We start from the raw sequence: 20,554 nt of genomic DNA, 5'->3' as shown, positions 1-20,554 counted from the left end.
AGCTTTGTGAATCGAATTTAATCGAATTGGTGTCATTGGACAGTTCTGACTAGACAGTGTATGAAGCAAGTATGTACTAGGTACTCTTCATAAGACTGTGATGCTGTTATAAAGAACTGTAGTAAAGAAAGATTCTATAGTAGCCTAAGAACACATTATCCTGTTTAAAAATCACAGACATTAACACGTTTTTTATCCTCCCAGGATGCAGCCGAGAGAGCCAGCAAATACAAAGAAGAGAACCGCAGGATTCTTCAGGAGAGCATCGAGGTCGCACCGTTCACCGCTAAGATCCACCGCTCCAACGACCACGGGATGGACCGGGACAGGGAGAGAGAGAGAGACAGAGAGCCGTCCTTCCCTCAGCGCATTCCCCACCTCCCGGCTCCCGGCCTCAAAGCTGGCCACGGCCACTCGCACCCCCACCCCCACCCCCACCCGCACGTCATCCAGACGGAGAAGAGCAACTACTTCACCACGCTGTCCAACAGCGTGGTCAACGAGCCTCCCAGACTTTACCCCTCCAAGGAGCTCAACTCTTACTATGAGAAAGTGTCGGCCAGCGCTCCGGGAGCTGGAGTGGTGGTGGCGGCGGCGGCGGCCGGCCAAGGGGCTCTGAACCTGGGCGGCTACGTCACCAAAGGCTCCCTCTCCAAGCCGCCACCGCTAATCAAACACCATCCGGAGGGAGGGGAGGGTCTGGCGGGGAAGATCACAGAGCAGCTCAGCCAGCAGGTAGCGCTCGGCCAACAGCCGCATCTGCATCATCATCATCATCATCAACAACAACAACAACAACAACAACACCATCACGTGGGGATGGAGAGGATGGAGCGGCGCAACAGCCCCGCCATCTCTCCTTCCTCCTCCACCTCCTCCTCTTCCTCCTCCTCGTCCATCTCCTCTTCCTCCTCGGGCCTCAACCACCACCCCCACCATCACCACCAACACCACCCCCATCACCCTCAGCACCAACAGCACCCCCATCACCCTCAGCACCAACAGCACCCTCAGCACCAACAGCACCCTCAGCACCAACAGCACCCTCAGCACCAACAGCACCCTCAGCACCAACAGCACCCTCAGCACCAACATCACCAGCAGCAGCAGCAGCAGCAGCAGCAGCTCAGGGGAATGCCATCTCTTCACCGAGCGCCCGTGTTCCACCCGCCCACGCAGCACGCACTGGAGCGCAAAGAGGCCGCCGATCGGGAGCGAGAGAGGGAGAGGGAACGAGAGAGGGAGAGGGAAAGGGAGCGAGGCGGCTACGGGGGCCGCCTGTCCCCTCCGACACTCACGCCCATCCAGCCAGTGAGCCTACCGGCGGCCGGCAGTAAGACATCGGCCGAGCAGCAGAAGCCGCCTACGCTGCTGCCCGAGCTCAGGGAGGTCAAAGGTCATGGGGTCGCCACCGCTGTGACCTCGAACGCCGGCACCGGTGCCGACATGATGATGATGACGACGTCATCAGCAGCGGAGGTCTGGAGGGGCGGGGAGGCCATTCAGGAAAGAGGGGGTTGGTTCCTCGGAGACAAGGGAGGAACCATGCGAGGCAAACCCCATGCGGCCATGGCATCGGTCATCGTACGCCCATCGACGTGCATTAAATATGACGGCAGCTCTCTCGCTGGTGCTAATAGGCACGGTGCTATGCTCCACAAGGAGCTCCCCCAAGGGAGGCTCTACCCCATCAAGCCCCAGGCAGAGTGTCCGAGGCTGGGGGAGAGCATTAAGGAGCTTGGCTGTAACCCCGGTGCTGGCAGGATCATCCAGCCCAACACTAACCTGGACGACATGTGCGTCCAGTATAAAAAGACGTTCATGCGGGCCGCTCATGAACGCATGAATGTGGGAGGAGCCGTGGGGGCCATTAACACTAACTCGGTGTGCAGGACTGAGGTTTTGGCCTCGCCAGGGTTTGGCGTTCTGAATAAAGGTGGGGTCATTGGCTGTGAATCGGTCTACTCCGTTTCAGCCCGGGGTGAGATCACAACCCACAAAACCAACATTGGCGGCCGGACGTTGATCCACTCAGGGTTTGGAGAGCACCAGGAGGGGTTTGGGTCACGTACCACATCCCCAGGGGGGTCTTTGCCACCCCCTAGTCCGGCAGGCACCCCACACCCCAGCCCTAGCATCACCCCAACGCCCAGCTCTGCCTCCTCCAGCTCCAGCCAAGCCTATTCCCCCTCTTTCGTTCACCTTAAGAAGCACAAAGCCGCGTTGGCCGCGGCCCAGTCGAGAAACAGCTCCACCAATGCCCCTACCTCCAGCACGCCTGTGGTCATCTCTCCGACCCCGGATTCAGCAGATAAAGCCCCCCTTCACAGTTCCCCCCCTCCGCCCTCTTCCAGCCAACCCAGCTCCTCCTCCTCCTCTATGGACAGCGGCAGTAGCAGCTCAGCCAGCGGTAGCACCACCCCAGGCAAGTCCAGCCCTCTGCCCAACGGCCAGCCTTCCACACCGGGCTCGGCGGGCAGCGGACAGCCTAGTAACTACCACAAGCTGAAGAAAGCCTGGCTGACCAGGCACTCGGAGGAGGATAAGAACACAACTACTACTACAACAACTACTACCAGTGTTGCTAATACCAGTGCCGCTAAACCAGAGAAGGCTCCTGGCCCCGTCGCTAGCACTATTAGCACTATTAGCACTATTAGCACCGTGAGCACCGTCGTGGCCATGTCGGAGATGATCAAACCCTGTTCGGTCAATCTGGCCTCCACCTCTGGCGACGTGGAGATGGAGAGCCACAGGGAGAGCTTGAACAAGGCAGGAGAGAGGGAGAAAGAAAGGCAGCAACCTGAGGAGAAGATCGAAGCAGGCGGAGGGGAGGAGAGGAAGGCGACGCCCCCGGTGAGGCGGGGGAGCAAGCGGACGTACGAGTCGGGTTCCGAGAGCGGAGGGGACGACTCCGACACCAGCGAGAGCAAGATGGAGGGTCGCGCCAAGCGGCAGCCCAAGCCCACGTACAAGAAGAAACAGAACGACATGGCAAAGAAGAAGGACGAGGACGAGGTGAAGCCCAACGGCATCTTCAGATCAGCTCGGGAGAAGACCAAACTCAAACTGGCCAGCAGCAGTAAGTCCCACGTTCACATTGTTAGGTAGCATCAACAACGCTCTTATTTGCAAGGCATACTGTATGGCTTCTCTCTGCATACTGGTCCAGGACACTGGACATAGTTTGATAATGAAGTCTTACACGCTTTCCACTTTTTTCCATTTTATCCCTCCCTGTTTTGGGCATGTCATTATAGGCAAAATGCATTTAATCACTCTCAATGTTTCATAGTCGCGACACACTGCACAACACTGTTGCACAACAAAGTATAAATCAGGCTCAAGTGGTTAAGAAATAGTCTCTAACCACGTCACCACACTGCAGTCCTCATGTCTCCCTCACTAGTTGGGTTTTTATTGTTATGTGGATTTGTGCCTCGTGCTTTTGCACGCTTGAGTCCATTTTATTTGCCCAATATGTAGGCGGTCTGCACCACATTGTGCAGCTTGTATAATCAGCTATTTTCGTACAGAACCCGGTCAGGGAAGTAGAATAGGGCCGTGTTTAAGTGGAAACGAGCCTCCGCACAAGGCCTGGGTGGAATTAATTAGATAGTAGGAGAAAAACTGCATTGAACAACCAAACCAAAGACTTAGAGTGATCCTTCATATTGGACTAGTGGCATGATTAGTTTTCAAAGCAGTGGTTGTTAGCGGCTATTCTTGTTGCTGTTCTACCAGCTACCTTGCATTTAGAAGTCCCCATGCAGGCCCAGACATAATCGCTAAACGGAGAACTCCGATTGTCTGACAATGGCAAGACTAAAGGTCAGATGTTTCACAGCTTAGTGACTTAGTGGGCATGTTTTGTATTTTGTTTTTTCTTGCTAAATCAGAGGTGCTTGGTAATTTACAGTTGCATGAGTGAAGTAAGCAACCTTATACGAGAGGTCACCAGTCAGGAAACATTAAACACTAGCTAGCAACTTCAATTCATCTGGTATGATGGAGTGCATAATCCATTTCGTATCAAATGAATGTGCCAGTGCATGCTGCAGCCTATAAGGACAAAAGGAAGATTTCAGAAGAGCGCCACTTGAAGAAAAAGAAAGAGTGACTGCTAATCTCCCTTGGGCTTCCAGCTTTTTGGAAACACTCTTATCTCATTGTCTGGACAGAATGTTCCCGAGTGGAGTGTGCTCCATGCTCCAACCCAGTGATTCTTAAATATTTGTATATTTCAGGGACCCCCAGCTGGTTAATATAAGGCTACGGAGTACGGAGTAGATCACCCTCCATTTGGGATCACTTGGTTCTTAACTATCATTCATTTAGCTGACAGTAGTGACCCCCTGGAAACCTCTCAAGGACCCTGGGGGTCCCTAGACCCCACTTTAAGAACCACTGCTCTAACCTACAGTACTTATAGTTCTTATACAGACCCAGGGGTCCTAAGGAGTTTCCAAGAGTTTTTTGGATAATTAGTTAATATAGTATCAAAAACTGTTTAACCACGTTAACCCTAATCTACAAGCTCACAACACAAACACAACAGTTGTGTGGGCTTAGTTGTAGGGCTGCCATTTTTGAAAGATTTTGAACATTTTTTAACATCTTTAACAATACAAATCTGAGGCTCTAGCACGAAATCGTCTCAGATGTGGGGGTCAATTTGGGGGTCCTTGAGATGATTTTCTTTTGGGGGGAATCACTAACCTACAGTAGCGCTCTGTGATGTGTGTGTGTGTGTGTGTGTGTGTGTGTGTGTGTGTGTGTGTGTGTGTGTGTGTGTGTGTGTGTGTGTGTGTGTGTGTGTGTGTGTGTGTGTGTGTGTGTGTGTGTGTGTGTGTGTGTGTGTGTGTGTGTGTGTGTGTGTGTGTGTGTGTGTGTGTGTGTGTGTGTGTGTGTGTGTGTGTGTGCGTGCGTGCGGCACATGTTTTCCACACCAGGCCACATCAACTCTCACCTCTCGATCCTGCCCAAGCTGGCTTGCGTTAACTATTCCTAGAGGGGTTACGAGATGGCTTCGGTGCTATATTATGTGTAATTCAGTACGCTGACATGGATCTCCTCACACTGGTAAATTGGTAGCTACAGTACATACAGTATCACAGTTATAGCACTGATCTTCCTCACTTCCTTCATAGCTACTAATGAAGTAAGTATTCTGGTCAAACAGAGTCAGTCAGGGTGATGATATTGTGCATGCTGACCCTCATGTTCCCTTGAGGGTGTTCCAAATGGCCCAGTACAGGTGTGTACTACTTACTCCCTCCCGTAAGGGTCCACCTGGTTCCATTTGTACACTCTCAGAGTTTTGGGGGTCTAAAGGGCATCCATACTATCTACGACCATCAAACTTTTCGTCGGAAAGCTCCGGTACAACTACAACATGACGTCACTCGCAACTTCTGAAACGCATTCCTCCGAATTTTTGTTCTGAAAGCTGCACTCCCATATGATGTGACTCTCCGAACTCTACTTCGGAGAAGAAATTAAAGTCTGATCTTTCCGACGAAAAGTTCGGTGGTCAGAGAGAGTATGGACTGCCCTTAACTCTTAGAAAAAAGTTTGAGAACCACTGTCAAATAGAACAGAGCCTTCGTTAGTATCATTGGTAAAACCTGTGAAGGAAGTCAGGAACTGGCCCACTTTCTTTTCAATATTGCTGCTGTGCGTAGATGCCTGTTCACCGTTAAGAGATGCCAGCTCTTTTCTCGACAAGCTGGTTCGCATTAAATAATCCCAATTACCAGCGTTATTCATTTCTGTTTTGAGTCAAGAAATTAAATCTGTTCTTCCTTTGCTTGTTTGTTTCTTTTCCTAGTGTTCTTTCTTCTCTCCTCCATTTCTCTCTCTCTCTCTCTTTTCTTTCTTTCTTCCCCCCCCCCCTCCCCTCTTTCCTTCCCGTCCGATGACATCCCGGTGGTTTTCCCCTCTGTGTTCGCTGCTGTTTATACTTCTCGGACACCCTGGATATGAGCTGCTCTCATGGCCGAAGGCCCTGTGCCTGTTGGTTGCTGCTATTGAGTTCCTAAAGAGCACAGGAATTCAATGACAGCACCACAGTGTTGGGTTACACGCACTCACTGACATCTGGTCTGCAGCTGGGGGATAGACAGGCGTGCTTTCTTTGTGTGTGTGTGTGCGAGTGAGCATGCACGCACGCATGCGTGCACAAGAATGACATACGTACAGAAAGAGCCAGTTTGGGCGCGGGAGGGAAAAAGGGAGACACATTAACGGAGTTGAAAGCAACTGTGGCAGGATACTTACATATGAACTTCATATGTGCCATCAGGGTCCTTCCCAGTGCTTTGTTCCCCCACACAGTGAGAAAAAGAAACACCCACAGCACACTGAGGTGTTCTAATCTGCACGAGTTGTACACAAGCTATGGGCCTATATGCTGTTCAGTATATACAGTACAGTACAGGGAATATAATGTACATTACTGTACAGACTCTGTAACCCAATATAGCGTCTAGTCCCGAGGGTCATGCTTAATGCCAAATTGTCTGTGTGTGTGTGTGTGTGTGTGTGTGTGTGTGTGTGTGTGTGTGTGTGTGTGCGTGTGCGTGTGTGCACGTGTTTGTGGCTTCTCGTATGATAGCAGCAGTACTATAGTATAGTACAGTGACAGGCAGATACTTGTGTGCTCGATGGCCATATAGCGCCCGACACTTTGATACATATACTGTAGTGTGCTAATGCAAACACACACGTACACACACACACACACACACACACACACACACACACACACACACACAGTATTACATACCGTATGACCTTTACTGCGATTCACAGCCAAACATCTGTCTGTCATCTACTCCCCCCCTCCCCCCATTAGCTATTAAGTTTCAGACATGGAACACTTATATTTGAGATGTAAAGCCACAATACATAGGCCTCTTTGTGTCATCTAATACCCTGTTTTATACCATATGCTAGGGTTAAGAGACCAGTCTGGGTCAACAAAGTGTTTAGTTGTGTCTGGAATGAACCACAGATTGCAGTGAACTATGGACACATGGTGGGAACATATAGGCAGTCCACTACCCGTGTGTTTCTGTTTACCAACCAGCATAACCACTTACTCACTATGCACTTCGTTGTGCAAGGAATAGAAAACAGTAGCTAGTCTACAAGCTCACAACGGGTTGCATTGCAACGAGAAAAATTAACTCATCTATTGACTTGTCCATAGGGACATCAGGTTGAAAGTGGTCCATTTCCATGGTGCCCCCACGTCCTAAAATAGTCCCTGGGATTAGAGTGTTATTTGGGATGAAAACCAACTGTAGCGGTTTAATTTCCTACCCCCTGGGTCCTGGAGGTCCCAGAGCCCCTCAGGACCCAGGAGTTCAGAGCTTCTTGCGGCTCTATACAACTCTAGTCTAGTTCACACCATGCCTCGCGGGTATTCGCTCTGTGTGTTCTCTCCTCTCTGCTTTGATGTATTTGAAGAAGAAAACAATTGCGCTGGTGTCAGCAAAAAGAAGAACAGGGAAATTGCTTAAATCGCTATAACTGAAATGAAAAAAATAACGTAGAGACGACAGGAATGTGTCTTGAATAGATTACATACAGTTCACCCCAGACAGTAAATCCATACTACACACAGTAACATCCTCCTTCTCCTAAAGCACCAATCCATAGCTTCTATGTCCTGCCCTGGATTTGAATTCTGGGGGTTTAGAGAGCTTCGGGCAGTTCTACTTTCCCACCTCCAACCACTGCAGATGTGATAGATACATATTGTATAAACATACACTGTCATACAGAACGGTTATATGTATTATTTTTATTCATTTTAGTTACATTTATAAACCAATACGATTAAATTCAACCTTCACATTTTTAAACAAATTAGACCATTCCTGACAGTTGGAGCGGCCAGATTGTATCTTCACTGTATGATCCTATAATCACACATTGAATACTGTTTCACAAACTGGTCTTGCACAGGTGTGACTACTCTCAAACCCATAGAACAGCTCTAAAAGAGTGCACTCAAAGTGTTTGACAGGAAGCCCCAATCATCATTGTAACATTATACAATTATAACATTATAACAATTTCTTTAGCTTTGATAACTTTAACATTTTCGAACAGGTTGGGGTCATATACAAGACCCTACATGGTCTGTGCCCGCCCCCATAAGTGAATTCATTAAAAAGGAGACTGCGAAGTGTCTCCTCGGCAAACAACATTCAGCCAAAATGTCCTCTCAGTACAGGGTTGTGTAGCATGGAATGGCCTTCCTCTGCGTATAAGGGATTGTGCTACATTTCCCTCTTTTAAATACAATCTGAAAAAATGGTTGCTTGAAAACCAAAGCTGCAACCATTCATGATTATTTTACGTGCATTTCATTTTTTTATGCTGTGTTCCCTATGTAATGTTATGTAAATGTATTCCACTGTTTGACTGTCTATTTTTCCGTTGTGTGTTTCCTGTGAGGACTGCGGATGAAAATGAGCAACTGTGCTATATCCGTCCATTAATATGCATTGCCCTGTCCAAAATAAACAAATAAAGTAAGTAAGTAACACTGAGGATTTTACTGTGGTACACCACCTTTCTTAACCCTCTCTCTCTCTCTCTCTCTCTCTGTCTGTCCCTGTCTCTCTCTCTCTCTCTCCCTCTCTTTCCTCCCCCCCAAACAGACGGCATCCCTCGCTCCGTGCTGAAGGACTGGAGGAAGGTGAAGAAGCTGAAGCAGACGGGCGAGTCCTTCCTCCAGGACGACTCGTGCTCAGAGATCGGGCCCAACCTGCAGAAGTGCAGGGAGTGCCGGGTGCTCCGCAGCAAGAAGGGAGAGGAGCCGGCCCATTCCCCCGTCTTCTGTCGCTTCTACTACTTCAGACGGTAAAGACAGTCAACAGCACCCCCAGCCAGCCCTCTTTTGTTTTTTCATATCCTCTCGCCACAATGGTTAATTGTTCTTATCGAAATATTGATTTTTATTTAAGCTAGACTGAACGATGCAAGTATTTGGCTGTCTGAGTGCCCATTACCACAGTACATCGAACATGCACACATGTTGTGAGCTTGCAGATTAGATATTTTTGCCATTGTACAAAGAATATCAATCAGAATATCAATCAATATCAAGTATAAAGCAGGCCGTAAGTGGTTAATGGGACTAATTGATTTACTGTATTATTTGATTCGCTGATATTGTATATGAATTAAAAAAAAAAGTTTAAATTAAAAACACTATTCAACTACCGATATTTTTCTACGCCATGGCTTCTACGAGCCGCCTCTAGAACAGTCAGTGTCTGTGTCTGTCCACGGCTAATCTTGCAAACCACCGGGGTCGTTCAGTGCCACAGTTCTTTTGCATGCTGCCAATAGTCCAGGAATCTAAAGCTTTTATTCGAGTCATTATTAGCCCTGTCTTTGTTTCTATGAATACAGTTGAGTTCACAGGTTGAAATGTCTATCTATCTTTTAGCCTGCCATCGGTATTGTAAGCACGGTAGACATAATTAAACCAATCACATAATACAGTGGGAAGTGTCCACATGCTAACCCCAACCAAAGTTGTCAGAGGATAGTTACATTTTCTCCTTGAACCTACAGTACAGTATGTTCTCCAACCTCCATCTTGTCTGTTTGCTTTCTATTTTATGTCCTACTTTCCTGAACGTTTCTATTCTAGCAGGATAGCACAGATGGAAAGATCACTCTCTCTCCCTCTCCCTCTGCCATCCTCTCATTCCTCCTCTCCTCTTCTTTGATTTATGGGATGTGTTCTCCCCAAAGAAACTCTGTCCTCTGCTGCAGTATATAGGCTAGATCATGAAATATGCATTGATGAGAAAGAAGTATCTGGCCATGTTTTGCTTGCTCTCACACACACACGTGCACGCACGCAAAGTCACAAACACACACACACACACACACGCGCGTGTTAGATAATCCAGCAGCAGTCTGAGGTCTAGCGGTGGTAAATCTGCCAAAGAGGATTTTCTGCTCTATAATCTTTGCCTCAGAGTGAGATCTCTCTCTCTCTCTCTCTCTCTCTCTCTCTCTCTCTCTCTCTCTCTCTCTCTCTCTCTGTGTTTTTCTCTCTCTCTGCTCTTCTCCTTTTGTCTCCCTCCTCGCTCTCTTGCACTCACTCCGCCTCTCTCTTTTTCCTCATTCCCACTCTCATTCTTTGGTTGTCTCGCCACCTATTCATGTCTAACTCCGGTTGTTGTCACCCGCATGGCCCCACCCGCACCTCTCTCTCTCTCTCTTTCTCTCTCTCTCTCTCTCTCTGTCTCTCTGCGTACAGTAGAGGCTGTCCGTCAGAGCAGATTAATATGGGACTCTGAGCCCTCTCGGCGTAACACTCGTATTTCATAATCGCTCACCTGACATGACTGGGTCATTTAAGTACATCCAGGAAACAATGGCACACAATGTCTCGCTCTCACTCCCCGTTTAGCAGAGAGTCTTCACTTTTGTCCCATCCGCCAATGTCCTGGCGTTTCTCTCTCTCATAGCGTACATACTGTACTGAACATAGACAGACGGCTTTGTTTCACAGTAGTCTGATATGTGACCTCAAAACTCAATGGCCGTTTGCACTGGCCTATACCGGCCCAACTAGCCATTTAGAAGAGAACAGAAAACTAGCTCCGCTTAACCATCCGCACAGGAAAGCAAGAACCACGTTTCATATCAATCTCTGTGTAGTTTATGTATAGATTGACAAAATAAAATAGCTGTTTTGGTCAAGATTTTTGTAGAATAAATTATACAAATTAGACAGAGCTTTTCAAAAACAAAACAATAACAAAAGGAAAATATCTCACATCAAAGTTTCAACTTTTATCAAGATTGATTGAAAAATGAAAATACATGAAATCACTTTCTGTCCATTTTCATATATTTTGAAATATGGGACAATATTAGCAGAAAATATAAATTGTCTATGTGTGATACAAGCTCTCGCTTTGTTGTAACGGTGGACGTTTAACAAAATTGAGCCAGCTCTGCTTTCGGGCCCACGAGAAAGGTCTCATCTCTCCTCCTTTATCTGACTGACCCCATCCAGGCTCTCCTACAGCAAGAACGGTGTGATCCGCATGGACGGCTTCTCCTCCCCGGAGCAGTTTGACGACGAGGCCCTGTCCGTGTGGGCTCCCGGGGCTCTGGAGGAGAGCCAGCTGGACCGCGCCACGGCCAACTACATCCTCAGCTTCATAGGAGACAAGTTCTGTCAGATGGTGCTCACCGAGAACACAGCGGCAACCTGGGTCAAGAAGGACGGTAAATACAAACACAACGCAAATCTGGATTATGGAAACATCGTATATCATATATCGGGTGCTGTATTTAGTAAAGTGCCCTACTTGATCATACTACAGCGTCACACAAAAGTATCAAATGTAGCAAATCTGAGCTTGTAGATCTGCTACTTTTGTTATTTTTGAAACACAATGTGTCCACTCGACAAAGACGATATTATATACATGTTTGTTCTATAGATATACAGTAGACAGATGAGATAGATGGATTGCTGTACAGTACACTCAGAGATATATGCATTCATAGATAACATTAAATAGCTCACCAATTCACCCTGGCGACCCTATTTTGGGCGTGTCATTATGGGCAAGTCCATTTTATTTTCTTTGTTTCTTCCTTTTTCCCCAGGTTATTTTTTCCCAAATGTGACAAACAAGGAAAACAACCGCACACTGTCTTCAAATGCAGTGACCACCATTTATTAGGGAAATAGCAACGTTTCGGCCTATGCGGCCTTCATCAGGCTATCTTTATCAAACATCTGTTAAAGATAGCCTGATGAAACGTTGCTATTTCCCTAATAAATGGTGGTCACTGCATTTGAAGACAGTGTGCGGTTGTTTTCCTTGTTCAATTTTGGGGCACCGTACCCTCTCCTACGCACCTGTCGTTTGTAGGTGTGCAAAAGCTTTGCTTTTCATTTCCCAAATGTGACAAACAAATAACACAAATAACAGATCCGTGAGCTCGTGGATCAGCTAGTCATGCTATTCAGTGTACGACGATTGTGTTTGACGCGGTTGTGTTTGTGTGTGTTCTGTGCAGCCAAGATAGCGTGGAAGCGTGCCGTGCGCGGCGTGAGGGAGATGTGTGACGCATGCGAGGCCACGCTGTTCAACATTCACTGGGTGTGTCAGAAATGTGGCTTCGTCGTCTGCCTCGACTGCTACAAGGCCAAGGAGAGGAAGAGCTCCAAAGGTACAGCAGTCTTTCCCTGTACTGTCTGTGTCTGTGGAGGAGACAGGTGCTGTGTGTGCGTGTGTGTGTGTGTGTGTGTGTGTGTGTGTGTGTGTGTGTGTGTGTGTGTGTGTGTGTGTGTGTGTGTGTGTGTGTGTGTGTGTGTGTGTGTGTGTGTGCGTGCGCGCCTGTGTGTGTACGTGCCTGTGTGTCTGTGTGTACAGTTCTACCGGTGTGTGTCTCTAGCAGTGACCTTTACCATTGTCTGTGTCTGTGTATTTGCAGACAAAGAGCTGTACGGTTGGCTGAAGTGTGTTAAAGGCCAGCCTCACGACCACAAGCATCTGATGCCCACACAGATCATACCTGGCACTGGTAGGCATTCTTTCACCTTTCCTCTCTACTCTCTCTCTCTCTCTCTCTCTCTCTTTCAGTAATACAGTAACTGTAAGCCAAAACCTGAAGCCAACAATGCTTCATAAGATGATCGGTTAATGGAAAGAAAATTTATCAAATTGATTCAAATAGAATGTTTCTTTTGTCAAATAATGGGTTTCGTGATGTATCAAGTACATACTTCTAATATATTAAAAAAAAAGAAAGTTGCAGCAAATGTTAATGTTAATTTAAAATGGTTTAATCCCACGATGCTCCACCACGGTGTGATGGAGCATCGATGAAGCTTTTTGCACCCCGGCTGCCTGGTATGACATTGAGAGGTTCTTTTTGTGTTGCTCTTCCAGTGCTGGCAGACTTGGTGAGTTCCATGCACTCTCTGAGAGAGAAGTACAACATCAAAGCCCACTGCCCCTGCACCAGTAAACACAACGTCCTCAACAAGCTGCCAGCCACCAACGGAGTGTCACAGGTACTGAAGCATCCTCCACCACATGAACCACAGCCTCCCCGTTCTGGACATTTCATACATAATGGGGAACCTTTGGCAAACATTGCAAATCTACAAGCGAACAACTTTTTTGGTTCTTTCGGTGAAGAGATTTCGTGCAGGGGACAGAGGGACAGTGGGCCACTGCAGTGTTGTCACATCACTCTTACAGAAGAGATTATCTCTTCTTTAAGAGTAATGTGACAACATTGGATGGATTCCATGTTTGTTTATTGTATTGGGTTGTATGTACTGTATGAAGATTGTTTTTAAAATGTTGAGGTCAGGCCTAAATGGGTTTAAACACCAAAAGCCCAGAACGGGCTAACCAACTCTCTCTGTGTCCTTCTGTCCGTCAGGTCCTGCAGAACGTTCTGAACCACAGCAACAAGCTGTCCCTGGTCAAGGCTGAGCCAGGCTCCCAGCAGCAGAACCACAGCAACAAGCTGTCCCTGGTGAAGGCTGAGCCAGGCTCCCAGCAGCAGAACCACAGCAACAAGCTGTCCCTGGTCAAGGCTGAGCCGGGCTCCCAGCAGCAGAACCACAGCAACAAGCTGTCCCTGCTCAAGGCTGAGCCGGGCTCCCAGCAGCAGAACTCCAAGACCACGGCGGAGACCAACGGAGGAGGCGTCGGGCTGGGTGGCGGGGGAGGCAGTAGCCCTGGCAGCGATGCGGGCAGCGCCCCTGTCACTCCGCCCGAGTCACAGTCGCCGCTGCACTTTCTGGCCGACCTGGCTGAGCAGAAGTCACGGGAGGAGAAGAAAGGTGAGGGGAGGAAAAAGCTACACGCATGGAATGATTCAGTGGAACATTTGGTAGCGTTTCCCATTTGACTGAAACTGGGCGAAAGAAATCCCTGCAGCAATTAACAGTCTGTAGCCACAGATATGAAACCACGCTTGTCAACCATACTGTCTGTCTATATGTTATCGTTTTTTGTTTTATGTTACATTATATAAGGCACTGCTATTTTGGGTTATGTATGCTGCTCTTAAGAAGCCACTCCAGAATAATGGGCCCAGAAAGTGTCATCATATTGCTGTATTGCAAATCCAACTGAACAGGTCTGCACCGCATCGCACTGAACTGAACAGGTCTGCACCGCATCGCACTGAACTGTGAATTTCGCAAACAAACAAAAACCACAATTTATTATCTGCTGCCAAAAGTTTCATGTTCTTTGGCAGGTGGTTGCTGTTAATCTCTGTCCTTGAGGGAGGATTGTGTGGGTATGAGACGCAGAGGGAGCGAGAGAGACTGTTTTTCTCCTTGTGTGTCTGTTCGAAATCTCCAAGATCCCTGAGGGACTTTAATGTCACATCCAAGATGAACGCGGCATTAAACAAAGTCACAAACCGTCTGTCTGTAACAACCATGCCTGGAGCAATTATTTTGAGTTAACAGCCTCACTCAACTCAGTTTCCTCTCCTCTCCTCTCCTCTCCTCTCCTCTCCTCTCCTCTCCTCTCCTCTCCTCTCCTCTCCTCTCCTCTCCTCTCCTCTCCTCTCCTCTCCTCTCCTCTCCTCTCCTCTCCTCTCCTCTCCTCTCCTCTCCTCTCCTCTCCTCTCCTCTCCTCTCCTCTCCTCTCCTCTCCTCTCCTCTCCTCTCCTCTCCTCTCCTCTCCTCTCCTCTCCTCTCCTCTCCTCTCCTCTCCTCTCCTCTCCTCCCCTCCCCTCCCCTCCCCTCCAACAGAAAACAAGGAGTCTGTGGTGCTGTGTAAAGCAGTGAAGGAGGAGAAGGCGGTGGTCAGCTTGGAGGTCCTCCAGCAGTGCAAGACGTCTTCGTTGGTGTCCAACAGTACAGAGCAGGGCTCCACGCTGCGGGACCTGCTCACCACCACGGCTGGGAAGCTGAGGCTGGGGTCTACGGACGCCGGGATAGCCTTCGCCCCGGTGTACTCCACTGCTTCACAGGTACATGCGCACACACACACACACACATGCATGCACTATCGGGCATGTTCATTGTCTTTCGAGCTCTCGCGGTTATTGTACCGGTACGTTGTGTAACTTCATTCCTCCAGTTTCAAGGTTGTGCTTTATTGTTACTAGCCCTTACCCGTTGTGAGATATTTGCCCCCATCTTGTGGCCGTGGGGGGTACTGCGCCCGGGCGCATTGCCCATCGTGTGGTGATGTAAAAACAATATTTGTACAGTAAATATGACAGTTGCGTCTGTAAAAAGTAGCCTAGCTGGATTCTGGGAGCGTGCAGATTTTTTTTGGCATGGAGAGATGTGTGCTAATAGTGTGGCTCGGTCGGAGATAGACCACAGACGGAGACCACGGCTGTAAACGGCTGTAAACGGCTGTTTTAATCCACTAATAAATTAGTTATTAACACATTTTGTACATAACACGTCCTGAAACGTCATAAGGATTGGAACCGAGAGGTGCCTTAGACGTCTGTGGACGTCCTAGCGACGTCCAAACGACGCGGGGCGAGATAATAATATTCAGAATAATTACTTCTTTTTTTTTTGGCATTTCGCTTTTCGCTTGCCGTATGCTAACGCTCTGTGAAACTATTAGCTTGTCATTGACTCCCATGTTAGCGCGGCGGAAAGAATGACTCGTATCTCCTCATCCAGGGCGCTCTCCGTGGTGATGAATGGATCGATATGCTGGCGCTGCGTTTCTGCTACTCATCCGTCTCTCCCGCAAAATATGAACTCTTTTTGTAGCGTATATAAATATATTAAGATGATCGGAGATTGTGATGGCACTTTGTCAGTCAACTTTTTTAAGAAAGTATTTCCGGTTCATGGCTTTCAAAATGGAAGCGATCACTACTCTGGCGATTACTCCGGCGCAAGCAGCGCCTTTATTTTGATGCAGTTCCGGTACTAAATGTGTTAATCATTAATGTGTCAAATGTGCCTGTGTGAAAAGTGGGAGTGATTGGTGCAGCCAATGATGAGATAACGCTCTGTCAGTGACATTCATTCAGACATTCAGACAGACATTCAGACATTCGCTGAATTATAGTATGATGATGATGTCTTGTATGTAGCAGCATAGGTCATAATAATAATAATAATAATAGTAATGAAAGAGAGAGAGAGAGAGAGAGAGAGAGAGAGAGAGAGAGAGAGAGAAACAAGATCAAAAGAAAGTCAGTAGTCTAATACTAATAAGATAATGAAATAGATAGATCAGTGTATGTACAATGTATACAGTATGTGCCTATTATATACACTTCATTTATATCATGTATCAGTAGCTGACACAGTACCTTATGCAACAGTTAAGGCAAATAAATTAATAAATACAAAATGAATAAAGTACCCTTATTTCCACTCTGGTTCTCTCTCTCATCTCCATTTCCTCAGATTGGTAAAGGTGGGCGGAGCATGCCCAACATCCTGGACGACATCATCGCCTCGGTGGTGGAGAACAAGATCCCCGCCAGTCGCCAGAACGCCTCCGCTAAGCTGTCCATCAAACACGAGCCCCTCCCACCCATCACCACCAACAACATCAACAACAACAACAGCGGCAGTACCAACAACAACATCGCCGCCGTCCTCGCCGAAGACGCCAAGCCGGACCGGAAGAAAGCCACGCCGGTCACCTCCGCACCGACGGCGCCCGACGATTCCACCAACCAGTATCCGGACATCCCCCACTGTTGGCTGTACGAGAAGAGGCTGCTGTGGCTGAAAGACCACCGCAACCGCAACAACTGGAAGCTGTTCCGAGAGTGTTGGAGACAAGGACAGGTACGTACAGCATGGGATCAATACCTCACACACAGGGTTATTATAGCTAACAGAAGCTACCACCAAATACAATTGAGTTCACTGAAATCCAAATAAAAACCTTTTTACACGATAACTGCATTGTGACTAACATCACATTGTTTTAAACTAAAACTAACATCAAATCGAATCAATCCCCCCCCCCTGTATGCAGCCTGTGTTGGTGTCTGGGGTGCACAAGCGCTTGAACCCCGGCCTGTGGAAAGCAGAGTCTTTCAACCAGGAGTTTGCGGACCACCAAGGAGACCTCCTCAACTGCAAGGAGCAGCTGGTCTCCAACTCGGGAATCAAGGAGTTCTGGGACGGCTTCGAGGACATCACCAGTGAGTCCATCCATACACTGCTGTTCAGTTCCAGTTCCAAAATTATATTATATTATTGACTGGTTTTGATACTGATGATGTTATTGATGGTGAATGTAGTTTAAATTGTGATTGTTCCTTTTTCATTTTCAGAGCGGCCCAAGTCTAAGGATGGAGAGCCTATGGTGTACAGGCTGAAAGACTGGCCTTCAGGAGAGGAGTTCATGGCCCTCATGCCCTCTAGGTGTGAACATGCACACACATAATAATAATAATAATAACATACACACGTGCACACGTGCACGCTAATAATTGCCAGTCAGCACTGTACTGCTGGATCTTATCTGTTCTGAAGCCCTTTTCATTGTAATGGTGGTCTATTCAGCGTTTTGTCCTGAGCTCTCTGATGTCCTTCCTTCCACAGATACGATGACCTGATGAGGAACCTGCCTCTCCCAGAGTACTCGGACCCGGAGGGGAACCTCAACCTGGCCTCCCACCTGCCCTCTTTCTTTGTCAGGCCGGACCTCGGACCAAGGCTCTGCTGTGCCTACGGTAAGGCTTCAGAAAAGACTCTGCTGTGCCTACGGTAAGGCTTCAGAAAAGACTCTGCTGTGCCTACGGTAAGGCTTCAGAAAAGACTGCTGTGCCTACGGTAAGGCTTCAGAAAAGCCCTGCCACAGTACGTTGTTGGACGGAGCGTTTTAATAATAGGGCTGCAACTATCCATTTGTTTTCTTTGCCATTATTCTATTGATAACTTTCTTCGAATAAATCAATTACTCTGGCTTACCACTTATTTTATACTACATTATACAACAGTGTCACACAAAAATTGGCTCTCATTGTGACAAGTCGTGAGCTTGTCGGTTTGCTATTTTGGCTTCGTTTTGAGCCAAAAATAGGGAAATGTCAACAACGTTTACCCCCCAAAAATGAATTATTTTGTTTCTTTAATGGATTATGTATTATGTTTGGACTAATGTATTGACATGATCCCGTCCACTGCTGCAGGCGTAGCAGCATCTCAGGACCAGGACTTCGGGACGGCCAACCTCCATGTGGAGGTGTCGGACATCGTCTCGGTCCTGGTGTACGTCGGCGTGGCCAAAGGCAACGGTGTTCTCTCCAAGACTGGTAAGACTTCACCGGAGTTACGCTCAAATCCTATTCAAATCCAGCTAGAAGGATGGTGGGGGTGAGGTGTCAAAAATCTCTGGCTGTGCGTGTGCGTGTGTGCGTGTGCGTGTGCGTGTGCGTGTGCGCGTGTGTGTGTGTGTGTGTGTACGCGAGTGCGTGTGTGTGCGTGTGTGTGCGTGCGTGTGCGTGGGCGTTTTTGCTTTCAGGGAGGCAGACGGTGTAGCGGGTAAGTGGGAAGAGGCAGATGGGAGGAAGTAATGGATGGATAGATAGATGGATGGATGGATGAAGGGGGAGGAAGATTGAGAGGAGGATGTGTGACATCATCTCTTGGCATCTTGAGGTACGGCTGAGTGGCAAAACGCAATTGGATCTCAGCCCAGGCTAGTAAGAACAGACAGCGATGGAAGCAGTGGGGGAGAGAGAGAGAATCCTTTGTCTAATATTTTCCTCTGGTGCACAAGGAACAGAAGGATTTAAAGGTGCTTTAGCTGATATATACGTATATATGCACAAGATGTAACAGTAAAGTAACAATAAAGTACAACCTTGAACCTTGAATAGTATATATGTACAGTATATGTCACAGTACGATTGGAAAACCAGTCAGATTTTGGTTTCACCGTCAGAGGCGTGCCGCCTGAAGGTGACTTGAGCCACGAGAGTTACACAAGCTGATCTTTGTGGCATTCTCATACTAAAGATGTCACTTACAGCATTGTTAAGGAGATAAGGGTGCGCACGCACGCACACACACACACACACACACACACACACACACACACACACACACACACACACACACACACACACACACACACACACACACACGATGTTCAGCTTTCTCTCAGGAGATACATAAGGGTTGTAAAGAAAAAAGAAGAAAATAATGTTATAAGTTGGTGACGTGAGCTTTTTAGGAAATCATCTACGGCACTTAAAGTTACATAAAGCTAACCCCGGGCTGGTCACAGTTGTTCCTTGTGCACAGTCAAACCCACAGTGTTCATGTAGTTCAATGAATACTGAGGATATCATTGTGTATTATCCACCTACAGAACCACTGTACAGTATGTGGGCAGGATACTTCACAGACCAAAATAGACATTTTTAGAGTGGCTTTCTGGTAACGTGGCATGCATACAGTATGCTTTGCTTCGAAAATGAACCCATGTGTTTTCAAAGTGAATTTACTTGAGTTACTCTTAAACCCTCTCTGTTGCACACAGTAAATTGAGTATAGTCACTTCTGCTGTTATACCGGGGGGTTATGCATATGGAAGTTATAGAACTTTGAAAAAGAAAAAAGCATGCAGTAAGGCTGCTGACATTGTAAATGGAGCATGCAATTGCTAGCATGCTCAGCTAAACTACTGTGGGTTGAATAGAACGGTTGAACTGTTAGGAACCTGTTGGGTTTTCAGTGGGGTGTGGGTGTGTGTGCGTGTGCGTGTGCCTGTGTGTGTGCATGCTGGACAGAGTAGTATAGACCAGATGTTGTTTCAGTCCTATACAGCATGTATAGGGCTCTGTTGTTGCTTCTGTCATGGATTTTTACCCCTCTCTCTACCGCGTCATTCAAAACCCTGATAGGGTTGCGTAGAAAGACCCGCCCCTGCCTGGCTGTACTGTGTGCACACGGCTGTCCACGGCCGTGTCAAAACTCTGGGACTCTAAAAGTCAGTCAGTGTCACCAGACTCGTAGTAACTTCGTGTCAGTCAGTGTCACCAGACTCGTAGTAACTTCGTGTCAGTCAGTGTCACCAGACTCGTAGTAACTTCGTGTCAGTCAGTGTCACCAGACTCGTAGTAACTTCGTGTCAGTCAGTGTCACCAGACTCGTAGTAACTTCGTGTCAGTCAGTGTCACCAGACTCGTAGTAACTTCGTGTCAGTCAGTGTCACCAGACTCGTAGTAACTTCGTGTCAGTCAGTGTCACCAGACTTTCCACCGCGGAGGACAGTCTGGACTGCCTGGTAACCACGGAGCAAAGAGGCAGGCGGGGACGGGTCTTTATGCAACCCTATCTGGGTTTTGACTGATGCCTCTACCGTACACGCACACACACACACACACACACACACACACACACACACACACACACACACACACACACACACACACACACACACACACACACACACAGACTTCTTATGCTGTGTACTATAGTGTATATAGCACTCTCACCCTTTCACTCTATCTATGTTTTCTTCTTTTCACCTTTATCACTCATACCCACCCTTTCTCTCCTTCCTTC

General features: G+C 47.7%; 1 protein-coding gene across 6 annotated transcripts in view; it reads left to right on the top strand.

The window, feature by feature from the left end:
• Positions 1-20,554, top strand: part of jmjd1cb (jumonji domain containing 1Cb) — a 99,095-nt gene that overhangs the window by 71,549 nt on the left and 6,992 nt on the right. For 3 of the 6 annotated variants that reach the window (XM_080788812.1, XM_080788811.1, XM_080788815.1), the window contains 13 exons: positions 205-3,082; positions 8,676-8,877; positions 11,060-11,274; positions 12,079-12,231; positions 12,496-12,585; positions 12,954-13,078; positions 13,456-13,861; positions 14,789-15,009; positions 16,427-16,816; positions 17,010-17,178; positions 17,311-17,401; positions 17,582-17,712; positions 18,172-18,294. In XM_080788812.1, coding sequence (XP_080644938.1) covers positions 205-3,082; positions 8,676-8,877; positions 11,060-11,274; positions 12,079-12,231; positions 12,496-12,585; positions 12,954-13,078; positions 13,456-13,861; positions 14,789-15,009; positions 16,427-16,816; positions 17,010-17,178; positions 17,311-17,401; positions 17,582-17,712; positions 18,172-18,294 — 5,194 coding nt within the window. The remainder of the gene's footprint in view (positions 1-204; positions 3,083-8,675; positions 8,878-11,059; positions 11,275-12,078; positions 12,232-12,495; positions 12,586-12,953; positions 13,079-13,455; positions 13,862-14,788; positions 15,010-16,426; positions 16,817-17,009; positions 17,179-17,310; positions 17,402-17,581; positions 17,713-18,171; positions 18,295-20,554) is intronic. The other 3 variants (XM_080788816.1, XM_080788813.1, XM_080788814.1) reach the window with 2 other exon arrangements.

Source organism: Protomyctophum bolini, assembly GCF_963924005.1.
Source record: "Protomyctophum bolini genome assembly, chromosome: 18".
NCBI lineage: Eukaryota > Metazoa > Chordata > Actinopteri > Myctophiformes > Myctophidae > Protomyctophum > Protomyctophum bolini.
This window is presented reverse-complemented; position numbering and strand designations above follow the sequence as displayed.